The sequence below is a fragment of the Leuciscus leuciscus genome, assembly GCF_965113295.1.
Source record: "Leuciscus leuciscus genome assembly, chromosome: 7".
NCBI classification, from domain to species: domain Eukaryota; kingdom Metazoa; phylum Chordata; class Actinopteri; order Cypriniformes; family Leuciscidae; genus Leuciscus; species Leuciscus leuciscus.
In genome coordinates this window covers 26,761,439-26,774,492 of record NC_138731.1, presented here as the reverse complement: position 1 = coordinate 26,774,492, position 13,054 = coordinate 26,761,439, and the positions used below count along the sequence as shown (strand labels likewise).

The 13,054-nt window shown below is 37.2% G+C and overlaps 2 protein-coding genes across 4 annotated transcripts; one reads left to right on the top strand and one right to left on the bottom strand.

The window, feature by feature from the left end:
- The first annotated feature begins 243 nt into the window (after positions 1-243).
- LOC309502811 (uncharacterized protein) lies at positions 244-5,359 on the top strand. 3 transcript variants are annotated; one of them, XM_082175350.1, is made up of 10 exons: positions 244-1,738; positions 2,622-2,723; positions 2,921-3,153; positions 3,521-3,614; positions 3,718-3,917; positions 4,009-4,126; positions 4,213-4,304; positions 4,417-4,523; positions 4,732-4,908; positions 5,057-5,359. In XM_082175350.1, exons 5-8 carry the CDS (start codon positions 3,864-3,866, stop codon positions 4,501-4,503), a joined length of 351 nt encoding a protein of 116 aa, XP_082031476.1. In that variant the 5' UTR covers positions 244-1,738; positions 2,622-2,723; positions 2,921-3,153; positions 3,521-3,614; positions 3,718-3,863; the 3' UTR covers positions 4,504-4,523; positions 4,732-4,908; positions 5,057-5,359. The 3 variants fall into 3 exon arrangements, with proteins under 3 accessions (XP_082031476.1, XP_082031477.1, XP_082031475.1); XM_082175351.1 differs by lacking the exon at positions 244-1,738 and having other exon boundaries at positions 2,338-2,723; positions 3,521-3,572; XM_082175349.1 differs by lacking the exon at positions 244-1,738 and having other exon boundaries at positions 2,338-2,723.
- A 3,206-nt stretch (positions 5,360-8,565) lies between these two features.
- LOC309502473 (uncharacterized protein) lies at positions 8,566-10,982 on the bottom strand. Its single transcript, XM_082174841.1, has 4 exons — positions 10,693-10,982; positions 10,038-10,105; positions 9,854-9,897; positions 8,566-8,775 (listed from the first exon to the last, which is right to left on the bottom strand). The coding sequence occupies exons 1-4, from the start codon at positions 10,817-10,819 to the stop codon at positions 8,685-8,687; spliced, it is 330 nt and encodes a 109-aa protein (XP_082030967.1). The 5' UTR covers positions 10,820-10,982; the 3' UTR covers positions 8,566-8,684.
- Between the last annotated feature and the right edge of the window lie 2,072 nt (positions 10,983-13,054).

Genomic DNA, 13,054 nt, shown 5'->3' with positions numbered 1-13,054 from the left:
GTGGCCAAGAAGGACAGAGGCTTGCGGCCGTGTATCGATTATTGCTCCCTCAATGCAAAGACCATTAAGTACAGTTATCCCCTTCCTCTGGTCCCTGCTGCATTGGAACAGCTCAGTGGGGCTCATATCTTATCTAAATTGGACCTGTGGAGTGCATGCAACATCATTCAAATACGTGAGGGTGACAAATGGAAGACGGCTTTCATCACACCAGTATCAGGTGATGCCGTATGGCCTGTCCAACCAACCCGTTCTCATCTCAGGGCGTCATATAAGGCCGTTTTGTCACGTCCTTCGGCGTTTTCTGCCCACGCATATAGCACCCTTTTGCGTATAGATGACACGCACATGGCTTTCAACCAACTTCAATGTAAAACCATCCGCGATGTAATTACACGCTCAGGGCTTCGCCAGTCGTCAATTCACCTCAACATTGACCGACTGCACAGACTAAAGACGTTTTCAGCAACGACTTATGTTTGCTCTATGATTAGGATTGCCTACACCTAATATAGGAGGTCATTGTTTTCCATTATTTATCTTTTGAGAGGAGATATTCGCCATTTTCAACACCCTTATCGTCTGTGAGAGACGCTCGCGGCTTAACCACCTCCAATGCAACCCACCCGCGTTTTACAGGACGCAGTTGGACTTTGCTAGCCAATCCAAGTGCGTGATATCAGACGCTTTCAGCAACAGTAGCATGCGTAGGCTACAATTTCGTTAAGTTTTAAATAAGCCTGTGGTAGCCTACTCAATTTAAACGTGAATGTGTGCTAGGTATCCTAACTAAAAACACGACAATATAGGTTCCATCATCCCTTAATTGCCCGCAGGAGTATATTGGCCGAATTCAACACGCACCCTTTATCGTGTGTGAGAGACGCTCATGGCTTTCAACCATCAATGCAACCCACGGGCGTTTTACAGGACGCAGTTGGACTCGTTGAATATGGACGCTTGGCCAGGACCCCTTGGCGTCACTTTTTAACGCACTGGGTATACCTTTGGCGTCATTTTTCAACGTGCAGGGTAGTCTGTTTGACTTCTATAGAACTCTGAACCGGAGCCTGCGGCGTTGAAATTTGACGTCTTGGGTAACACCGCAACCCGTCTGCTGTGTATGGGTCGAGGCTACAATAAATACAAATAAAAAGGAATAGACTACAATAAATGATCTATGCCAGGGCTAGTCAAATGGCGGCCCCCAGATGATATTTATCTGGCCCTCCAACTGGTTTTTGATGTTTAAAAACCCTCGCAATCTGATATCAAAGTGCCCTCTCTGCGCAAAGGTTTAGCGCGTTCGGCAACCGCATTCAGCGGTGAGTTTAACAACGCACATGGTGTGCAACCGCATTCAGCGGTGAGTTTAACAACGCTCAACTGCAGGTAAAACGGCATTCAGAGGTGAGTTTAACCAAAACAACGCTCAACTGCAGGTAAAACTGCATTCAAAGGTGAGTTTAACAACGCTCCACGGCGTGCAAGTAAGCAGTTTAAGCGTTTTCTTGTCATAGGAACTGGTACATAGGTACACTGCTTTAACTAGAGCATGCTGGGTAACGTATTTTTATCGGAGGTTTGTTGATGTTAATAAATATATATAATATGCTACGATTGTGTTCAATTAATATTTTATTTTTTATTTTATTTTTTATTGATTAAATCCTCTAAATGAATAACGCTGACGTCACTGTATGGGGCGATCCCAGGGTCCATTGCGATTTCCCACTTGGTAAGTAGAAGAGTTAATTAATAGAGATTGATACTATTCTTAAATTTACACATCTAAAAACTGTTGAATCAGGACAAGAAGTTGTGTTTATAACCTTTAGATGTGTAAGGTGGCAATTTCGTAGGACGGTAAATAATAGAAGGCATTATAAAAATATAGCTTGCTGCACCAAATGTGCAGGCTAGCAAAGTTAGCTAATTGAATTCAAGTTCATTTTTGTCGCATATAATCATCATGTATCGTAGGGGAATGTAATATTTTCAGTATTACATTAGCCCACAACTATTATCCAATATTAGAAATGTTCAGATGAAGAACAGTTGCCAGATTGGTTTGTTTTACAGCCTAATTGTTTAAAATCCACGCAAAATTATATAATTAACACCCAAATAAATCTATAATTAACAATACAAATTAATTCATAACTACTAAATTGTGGCTCATCACAATTTTTCAATATGAAATAAAACAATTAATGTGTATAATTAATGTAACAAGTAATGCTGTCATAACTTATTGACTGATTTATATATATATATATATATATATATATATATATATATTAGAAGTTCTGATGTGGCTTTGTTTGGATTTTTTTTTTTTTTTTTTTTTTTAAATAGAGCAAAACTTACATTTATTGACAATTTTTGTCTAATTTCTATCTAAAATGTAATTAACAATATTCACTTCTTGTTTATTGAAAAGGAATATCACATACAATTTAGCCCATTCTGGCAACACAGATGAAGAGAATACTGGTGTAAAATGTTCAATTCTGTTTTTTTTTTTTCTTTTTCTTTAGGTCCCTCTTCGGCAGCTTCAAAAATTATTTTTAGCCTTACCCCCTTAACATAATTCAAGTGTACTGTATGCTCTTTTTCAGTCCGGCTTGTACCTGTGGAGATGCCTGACAAAATCTGTGGTTGTTCACCAGAGTTATTGAGGGTTAGTCCAGGAAAGATTGTTGCTGTGGTCACAATGAATGGTAAGAATGTGAAGAACTTTATTTTGTCCTGTTTGAGAAGCATCTTTAAAATAAATATATATCCATACGCGACTCCCTACAAGTTTGACATAGATATAAAACTAAAAATATATGAAGTATACAAAGTAATATATAAATAGTACAAAGAACCCAAACCCTGGTTTACATTACAGTGGATGTGTTTTTGATATTTCCAGGATGACATGATCGAACCATGCCCGAGTTAATTTGTGAGGCATGCCAATCCACTTGGACTGCTGGAGTCGATGCCCTAAACAGAAGTGACTACTGGCCTGCAACCCTTCAATTTGCCACAGTTTATGCCACAGATGTCTTTTTTTCATTTGAAGAAATGAAGATGGCGGCACCAGGACTGTCCTGCCAAGCATTTTTAAGAATACTGAATCAGCCAACGGTCCGCTTTGGTCGTGTGAGTATTGAATTTATCTATCCTGCAGTGTTGTTGATATCTTTGAGTTGTTGGTTGATAAGCAAGATCTCAGCAGACAGTTTTCTGAAAAGTTTTTTTGAGTGGGAGGCTGTGAGATTTGAGGTGGACAACATATGCAAGGAAGAGCCCTTCAACTGTCCTGCATGCACCCTAGATATGCTTGCAGTTTCAGTTGATGGAAACCGCAAGCATTACCGTTTCAAGAATGCTGCTAGCTACTCCAAACTGTGTATCACAGTGTTTGTATTAATAAGAAAACATAGCTCTTTAATGTGAACTAAGAAATCTCAGATTTTAAGTTATAAATTGTTGTCAATCATCAATTGTTGTTTTTTTGTTTTTTTAGATCTGAGGAACAGGCCATCTTTGAAGGCGTCTTCATAGCCAAGGATGAAGACGTAAAAAGATTTGTAGACCACATTCACAACACAACCAAACATGTAAAATTCTAGATGATAATTAGACTACAGCACTATAATAACCTCTTTCTGAAGAGTTTGTTTAGGAGAGTCTTATTTTCATCAACAATTTTCCATATTGTAGTTCAGTGGAAGAAGTGTTTGTGGAGGGGAGTGGTCAGCAGCCAGAGATACCTCATAAAGATCTGCCAGCAAGGTAGACGAGGAGGGATTGGAGCTTGTGGTGTGTCGGCACAGAGTCCTGCTCCAGAGCTCCAGCACCTTCTTAACATGAAGCCATTCCTTTCGGTATTTCATGCCAAAGCCCATGATTTTAAATACGAGGTAAGGAAGTGTTGCTATGTGATAGAATCGTATTATCTAAACTGAACATCTGCAAACATCTGTTTATTTTTATTTTTTTATTCTTAACCAGGTAAAATGGAGTGGGGCATATCAGGACGGTGCTGGTTTAACACTAGGGGAGGAGGTGGAACAGTGCAATGCCTTCCTATCTAGGATTGCAGTAACCAGTAAGCATATGTCAAAAGCAGGTAAGATTACCACATACTGCACTAGTTACATCCTTACATAATACGTAGGAGGAATATGGTAACATCATATTTTCTTTGTTTTTCAGGATGCACAGACTTGCTGACTCTCATGGCCATGCGCTGGAATCAGCAAAAGTTCAACAATTTGGCTATCTCACTGACCTGCCGATATCAAAAGGTAATGACATCAGTAGAATTAATTTTAGATGTTCAGTACTGCATGTTAGCAGTGTATGAAGCTGTGCATTGAGCATTTGTTTTTTGTTTCTTACCACTGTTTGTTATTGTAGACCACAAAAGCTCTGCAAAGCCAGTTACAAAACCTAGAGTCCATGAAAGCGCAATTGACAGTGACAGCGAGCCAATTGGAAGAATGATGTAAAGGATTGGGCTGACGGTGAGGAAATGATTACTTGTAATACATTTAGTCACAAATAATTGTAATTGTTACTGTTTGTTGACTGCTTCTGACAAATCTGATACATAATGACACATAACCCACAATGCTTCAAATGTCATTCTGTAACCCCATACTATTTCAGAGATTCTTTGAAGGTTGATGTTTAATACAAATTATTTATTTATTTATCATAAATGCATTCCAGACTCTGTCGATCTAAGGACAAAGAGAAAGGCGTTTGACATCATCATGTCAGTAAGGAGACTTGAGGAGGAGCAGAAGATTCTTGTTGCAGAGATGGACCACCATTGGAAATCTCTTTCAACTCGTTCCGATACCCTCAGAGAGCTGTCCTGCTTGTTTTCCAGTGAGACAATGAAAAGTATGTATTTGTAATAAATTACATAAACATAGGGTTTCCCCGACCAAAGATTACTATTAGGGGGCAGCCCTAATAAATATACACAACAATGATGACTGTTTATAAAGTTTCTAATGCTGGTCTTATATTCTTGTGTTCCTCTTTTAAGATTCGCAATGTGGCCTAAGTGAAGAAGGTTTGAAAGGTCTGCAGAGCATCATCCTCAGAAAGTGGCATCAAATCAGAGAAATGAAGGTGCAAGCAAGAGACTGTTACCTGCAAGTTTTGTCTGGAGCAGAGGACATCAACTTCTTGTACAGTGCTTCAGCTGATGAGTACGACAGTGACTACGAAATATCTGATGATGGACTGTAATCTACAAGACAGTAACACCTTTCATACTTCTGGACAATGACCTTAACTATGAATATAAAGCATGTAATAAAATCTGCTTTTTATCACCATAAATATAACCAAAGTGTTACCTCTTCTTTCACATACATAGAAATGTGTGCATGCATGCATGCACTGTGTGGTACAGTAACTTTCATTATTTGAACCGTAGGGTGCTGTATAACAATTGAAACCTGTTAAGAGACATGGAAGAAGCAGATTATAAGGAAGAACACCATAATGATGAGGAATAATTTTCTCCCCAACATAATATTCAATGTGCTTTCTGTGTAATCTAGTACAGGTTTCATAGTCAACTGATGTGATTCTGTGGTACTCAGAACATTTCACCACTCAATTGTGTAGATTTATCAGCTGTGACCTGATTAACAGTATAATGTTACAGTTTTCTGGATTGCTAAAACACATTTCTTGAAACTCACATTCTCAAAACCTTAAACACAAAACCAAATTTTCAAACCACATTCAGAGAACATCTGACTCTTATGGCAAAATCAAACAATTGCCTCAAAACCATTTTATCTGTGCTCAAATCAAACAATGCTTTCAGATCATACACACATCAGTCAATATTATAAACACTACAGATCAACCGTTAGACACTACAGAGAAAAACGAAGAGCAGAATCCGAAACACGCAGTTACCGAAATAAAAGTATATCGTAACTAAGTAAACAAATTTTGCAATTGCGTAAAAAAAGTATAGTAATGACAACTTACAGTAGTAAGGTGAATAAATTGTATACTGCACTGCACTGCAAGTATAGTATTGTACTGAATATTGTATAGTATTGAAGGTCTGTATATTCAGCACTTTTTATACTGTGAAAATACAGTGACCCAACTGCAAAAGACAAAAAGGTTACAGTAAAAAACTCTAAATGAAAAGCGTTACAGTCACTCAGGAGAGTTGTGCAACTAGAGGAATCAAGGTCAGTGAGAGAGATTTTATTCTGCTTCAGCATCATGTCTTCATGTTGGTCCGGCCTGATGACTTCTTCCACATAACAATGTCATCTCAGGAAAAGGGAAAATCCCTAAAGCAGATCCAGCCTTGACAACATTCTTCACACCTTGCTCTTTCTCATCCTCCTCCTCTTCCTCTTTGTTCACCACCTATTTCACATACTCTTCTTCCTCCTCTCCCTCTTATATTGTTTCCATCCATTGTTGGTAACATTCAGTGTAACATTTTGAGTCAGTTTTGGCACTCTTAACTGACTTGTATGATGTACAGTTGGTTTGGTCTCATCATTAGAAATAAGTGAACAATTTTGAGTAGTTGTGTGTTAACGATGACACTGTGTTGTAGTTGTTTAACTTTTGCCTGCCCGTGTTTAGTGTTTTGAAACATAAATGTGTCAGTGCGAAATGTGTTTTAGTGAGTGAGAATGTGTTTAGAGTTTTGCCAAAAGAGTGCATGAGATTTGCAAACAGTGTTTTAACTACCTGAACTTGTTTAATGTTTTACAGAAAGAGTGATTTACTCGACAAATTCGATTAGGCTATTGATAATTTGGGAGGTTTAGTGTTTTAGCAATTCAGAAAAGGTCTATTTTACAACATTTGTAAAATATTACTGTATTTTTGTATTCCGAGTTCAGAGTCTTGCAATATAATCAAAACCTAACACAAGCATGATGTAAATATAGAAAAGGCGGGAAAGCAAAATAATGTTCAGATATAAATGTGACTCAATACAGTTTGTTGTCCATGATGAAGAGAGTACATATGTGTAGGTTTTACTGCCCTTCCTCCCCCAGGGGTCCCGTAGCACCCCTGGAAGAGCAAAAAACTGCACATTCTACAAAGTCTGCAAATGCAAAGTCTGATAAGTGTATAAAAGTGAAAATTGGTAGGACAATTATTTATGCTATGTTTAATACATAATGTTGGACAGAGATGTCTGGCATACATGGAAAGGTGTTAAAAAAGCATTTTAAAAACTGCTCACAGTAAAATACCAAATTTCAGTCTGGCTCTCAAATATGTCAAAGAGGTATGTATAATGAACATATTTGGATGTCCCTTTGTTCATTAAAGATTGTATTTATTTAATTCCATTACTAAACGTTTTTAAACTACATTACCCATAAGCCTCTATCATTGTGTCCATGGGACGGGCGCTGTAAATTGTAGTTCATTGAAGTGTGTAGTTACACTATAGGGTTAGGGTTAGGATCTCGGTAAACGTGTAATTTCTTTCAATATAGCAATACCTTATTGTTAACTGACAGTATTACTGACAACATAACGCAAGCAAAACATAGTTTGCGATATGGAGCGCTTTTTATTCTGACCTAAACGTTAGTCCAACCACAGCTTGTCCTTCTGGGGCCATGGAAACGTCAAAGCCTCGTCACACTTGTCCATATATGGTATTTACAGGCTCTTCCGACTTTTGATGTACGCAAATCCAGGATATTTATTTATTTTGTTGTTATTTTTCATTGAAAGATTGAAAAGATCGCTTTATTTCCATGATCATTTATGTATAAGTTCTGCAATAAAAATAAAAAAATAAAAAAACAGACTCTTCCCAGTTCTGACTGAAGATAGGCTATGTAACCTATGTTATGTAACCCTACAGGGATCTTACAGAAAGAAAATTACTCTTGATAGTTATTCTAGCATGCAGTATTTGTTTTAAACAGATGTAAGTTAATCTCTTAATCAAATAAAATGCGTCTGTAACATTTAAAGATGATTGCGCTCACACTTTGTACTAATTTCCCAAAATGTATTGATATGCCAAACTATTTAAAGACTTTAATTTTTCTTTTCTTAAAAAAAAAAAAAAAACCCAGGAGATGCAAGGCTGCCACCAGAAAATACATTATTTTCTTCCCTTTGAAGAACACTTTGCCCCCCAAAATAAAAACAATATATATATTTACATGATTAATTTTACATTATTTTGTAAAAAGGCAAATATAAATAGGTAATTACAATTATAAATGTTAAAGGAATTAATATCGGAAATTGTAGGATTACAACATTTTAATATCTTTAGGAGTATTCTGTGGTATGTATTCATGGCTGGCATACCAAACAAATAGTTCAAGTAGACTTACCTAAACTATATAATTTTTTTTTTTTAAAGTACAAATAATGCCTTTGGGAATGCCATTATGCCAAACAGCACTCATTTTCTCCCTTATGATCTCCATGGCACACTTCCTGGCTGTTGTGCAGTTATTGAAAATGCAAAAGTTTTTTTTTTTTTACACACCATTAAGAAAATAAACACAAAAAGAGACTGGGTATTGTGCAAAAAACTTTAATGAACAAAAGCAAGAGAAAAAGAAAAAGAAAAGAAAAGAAAAAACTCACAAAAAAAAAGAAAAGAAATTAAGGGTGCTTGAGTCCAGGTGACTAGGCTGTCATGCTGAAAGCTGGTTGGGATGTGGGGAATTAGGCATAACATGCAGGAATTCACTGGCAGGCTCCCATGTGTCATCCCAGGTTTTGCCACTGTAAAATATAAGTGCAAAAAAATTCATTAGAACACAGAGAAAAAGAGAAAAAGAAAAAAAGAAAAAAAAACCTGTTGGGTTAAATTTAGAGAGTTCATTGAAATGTATTTATGTTTGTTAAAGTAGCATTAACCCTGGTTAAGCCCAGTGGTGGAATGCAACTGAGTACATTCACTCAATTTACGGTGTTTTTTCATTTTACACATTTTTATACAACATTGCATCTCACAGGAAACTATTGTACTTTTTACTAAACTACAATTGTCTGGCAGCTCTAGTTACACAATGTTCCACACAGTTCCTGTACATTGAAAGCCATGTATCTCAATTTACGGATTTCAAAATGTTTCTGATAAACTGAGGGATGAAGTTGTCATTAGTGGGAAGAGGAAAATCACATTTCCAACACATGTACAACAGGAAACAACTAAATTATGACACATAAGTGTTTCAGATGCTGAAAGATTAATTTATGTGTGCATGAAACACTGCTACTTTTGTAATGCATTACCAAGTGGATGTCCTGCTGCAGGCTCAATAAATAAGATATTTCAGAGCTAGAGCTAGCCACTAGAGAACTTACTAGAAACAGTAAAACCAGATCACATCAGGACCATTTTATTGTCCATACATTGGCTGTCTGTCAGCTAATTTTAGAGTTCTATTAATTACTCAGCAAGTACTGAATGGTTCAGCTCCTCATTACCTACAATCCATTGTGTTAATCACAAAATTCCAGGATCTTACAAACAGAATATTCTAAATAAAGACAAGGAGGTAGATCATTCGCCCATTTGTCTTTAAAATTATGGAATATTCTTCCGAGCATTCCAAATTCAGACACACTCTCTCAGTCCAGACTAAAGACAGTCCAGATATTTGTCTTTAGTCTGGACTGAGAGAGTGTGTCTGATTTTGGAATGCTCGGAAGACTATTCCATAATTTTTCATCATCGGAATGCATGTCCTAAAGGTTACAAGGGCCTACCTGCCGGATCTAGCTCTTCCAAATGCCTCCACCTCATCGCTATTTGCTTGAGTACTGAGAATTAAATAATAAATAAAATATGACTTACCACACAGTGCATGGCAACCAGTGGACTTTCAACTCGGCTTTCCCCTACACACAAAAACACGAATAATAATTATTTGAACTGTTTTAGCAATCACTGATTAGGGCATAACATATTGTTTTATTATCTTTGAAAGGTCAGAATCAGTAATTTAGACAAGAAAGCAGCCTAACAGAACACATTTTACCTCATTTATCCGTTCCCCAGTTATTCGATCAAAGAGGAAAACCTTCTGCCTACTACATTTTCGGCAACCTGAAATGATGAAAAGACACGGAAAGTTTATTAAGCCATGATGCCATGCTTTGTAGCTAAATCAGTTCAAATTTATAATTTCACATGTGAGGTAATATGCAGTCCTTTTCATTTATGTCAAAGTAAATTTGTCCCTGTTTTTGAAAGCAAAATGTACAGGATTGGCTTTCCCAAAGTCCTCTTAGCTTAATGGTCCTTGCACACTGACTCTGAAATCGACGAATAAATATGTTTTGTCAATCACGTTTACACACTGCCGTCATAAAAAAATAGGATCGGGTTCGATTTTCTGCGTTTTTCGGATCAGTAGCAAGAATTTGGAATGGTGTTTTGACAATTCAGAGCCACCGAATGACGAATACGGAAAAACGCATACGAAAATTTCAGACTCAGTGTGGAAGGACCTTAAGTCAGGGACTGACATTAACCACAGGCCTTGGACATTGGCCACAGCTAAATAACTAAATACTGTGAACTGGCTACCAATGACCCGGTTAGCCCAATGAATCAAATTTACATGAAGTCAACTCTGACTGGGAGCAAATTTATTACCAGTGTGGGGTAAGATGTACCATGCAAAAGGTTACCTTTTCTTCTGTTCTTCACACGTGGCCCTTCCTGACACAAAGACGTGGAAATGTAAGAGGCAGACGGAGATGGAAGAGAGACAGAGGGAGAATAGTGTGAAGAGGCAGAGGTGTTTGTCCTTTTCATTTGTTGCAAAGACTTAGAGCATGGCAGTGGAAGTTTGGAAGAAAGTGAAGGAAGAATAGTTGTACAAGTAGAAGAAGTAGAAGAGAGAGGTTGGAGAGAGTGGGGAAGACAGAGGAACAAGGTTAAGAACAAATACAGTCTCAGACTCCTTGGTTTGACTCTCCGCCGCCGCTTGACTCTCTGCCTGCTGCACCATTTGACTCTCCGGTTGCTGTGCTGTGGAGGTTGCTATAATACAAGTTTACTTTCATTTAAAATCTTTACATATTAACAAAGAAATATACATTTTAAACATTCATAATTTCTAAATCAAAACATTACTTACATTTTGTCAAGATAAATTCATAGGCCCTCCGCATCTTCTCCAAAATAATTTTAGTGACAGGAGTGGGGTGCAGATGGGTTATTATTTCTGCAATCCATTTATTCGAAGCCCTTTTATCTGGCTTGCCAATAAATAAAATTGGCTTGTATCATACAGCTTCAAGTTTACTCACCTGAAATGAACAAAAGCAGTTATCAGACATTAGTTAAATCCACTGAATTATTAGAAACATCAATGCAATGCAAGAGTACAATGCAAGAAACATTCCTCTTCAACTGTATGCAATCAATGGCCAGTTTCAGATAAGGCCAGAGGTACTCTGCAGTTTCTGCCATTGCCATCATGACTTACAGTAATACTTGACAGAAAAACACAAGACAGACGTGGCTCTTAAAAGTGCCTTTATTGTGTGTGTTTCTGTGTGTGTATGTGTGGTGGGGGATTAGAATAAAGAGCAGGCAAAATTGAAGGACCTGCAATTCAGCAATTCAGAATCAAACACCTTATATTTTACACCAGTATTCTTCATGTTGCCAGATTGGATAGTTTCCCAGCCATTTGGTTGGTTTTGGGTTGATCTATGTGTGATAAAAAAAGGCTTGGGAAAGTGGAATTTTTTTTTATTTTAAGGCAAAGGACAGAAATGGAAAATAATTTTACAGTTGCACTGTTCACTGTAGTAGCCTTAAATAGCCTCTGAAAGAACACACAAATTATTTATCATTTCATATTGTGATGAGCCACAATAATGTTGTAGTTATAAATTAATTTGTATTGTTAATTATAGATTTATTTGGGTGTTAATTATATAATTTTGCGTGGATTTTAAACAATTAGGCTGTAAAACAAACCAATCTGGCAACTGTTCTTCATCTGAACATTTCTAATATTGGATAATAGTTGTGGGCTAATGTAATACTGAAAATATTACATTCCCCAGTATGATACATGATTATATGCGACAAAAAATGAACTTGAATTCAATTAGCTAACTTTGCTAGCCTGCACATTTGGTGCAGCAAACTATATTTTTATAATGCCTTCTATTATTTACCGTCCTACGAAATTGCCACCTTACACATCTAAAGGTTCTAAACACAACTTCTTGTCCTGATTCAACAGTTTTTAGATGTGTAAATTTAAGAATAGTATCCATCTCTATTAATTAACTCTTCTACTTACCAAGTGGGAAATCGCAATGGACCTTGGGATCGCCCCATACAGTGACGTCAGCGTTATTAATTTAGAGGATTTAATCAATAAAAAATAAAATAAAAAATAAAATATTAATTGAACACAATCGTAGCATATTATATATTTATTAACATCAACAAACCTCCGATAAAAATACGTTACCCAGCATGCTCTAGTTAAAGCAGTGTACCTATGTACCAGTTCCTATGACAAGAAAACGCTTAAACTGCTTACTTGCACGCCGTGGAGCGTTGTTAAACTCACCTTTGAATGCAGTTTTACCTGCAGTTGAGCGTTGTTTTGGTTAAACTCACCTCTGAATGCCGTTTTACCTGCAGTTGAGCGTTGTTAAACTCACCGCTGAATGCGGTTGCACACCATGTGCGTTGTTAAACTCACCGCTGAATGCGGTTGCCGAACGCGCTAAACCTTTGCGCAGAGAGGGCACTTTGATATCAGATTGCGAGGGTTTTTAAACATCAAAAACCAGTTGGAGGGCCAGATAAATATCATCTGGGGGCCGCCATTTTACTAGCCCTGGCATAGATCATTCATTGTAGTCTATTCCTTTTTATTTTTATTTATTGTAGCCTCGACCCATACACAGCACAGCAGACGGGTTGCGGTGTTACCCAAGACGTCAAATTTCAACGCCGCAGGCTCCGGTTCAGAGTTCTATAGAAGTCAAACAAGACTACCCTACACGTTGAAAAATG

What these genes read in the sequence shown, in the direction of transcription:
- LOC309502811 (XM_082175350.1), top strand. Translation starts at nt 3,864, where the DNA reads ATGAAGCCATTCCTTTCGGTATTTCATGCCAAAGCCCATGATTTTAAA. An exon ending in TAAGCATATGTCAAAAGCAG is followed by an intron (nt 4,127 to 4,212) that starts GTAAGATTACCA and finishes TTTGTTTTTCAG; the next exon opens with GATGCACAGACTTGCTGACT. An exon ending in TGACCTGCCGATATCAAAAG is followed by an intron (nt 4,305 to 4,416) that starts GTAATGACATCA and finishes TTGTTATTGTAG; the next exon opens with ACCACAAAAGCTCTGCAAAG.
- LOC309502473 (XM_082174841.1), bottom strand. Translation starts at nt 10,819, where the DNA reads ATGAAAAGGACAAACACCTCTGCCTCTTCACACTATTCTCCCTCTGTC. An exon ending in TGTGAAGAACAGAAGAAAAG is followed by an intron (nt 10,106 to 10,692) that starts GTAACCTTTTGC and finishes TCATCATTTCAG; the next exon opens with GTTGCCGAAAATGTAGTAGG. An exon ending in CTGGGGAACGGATAAATGAG is followed by an intron (nt 9,898 to 10,037) that starts GTAAAATGTGTT and finishes TTTTGTGTGTAG; the next exon opens with GGGAAAGCCGAGTTGAAAGT.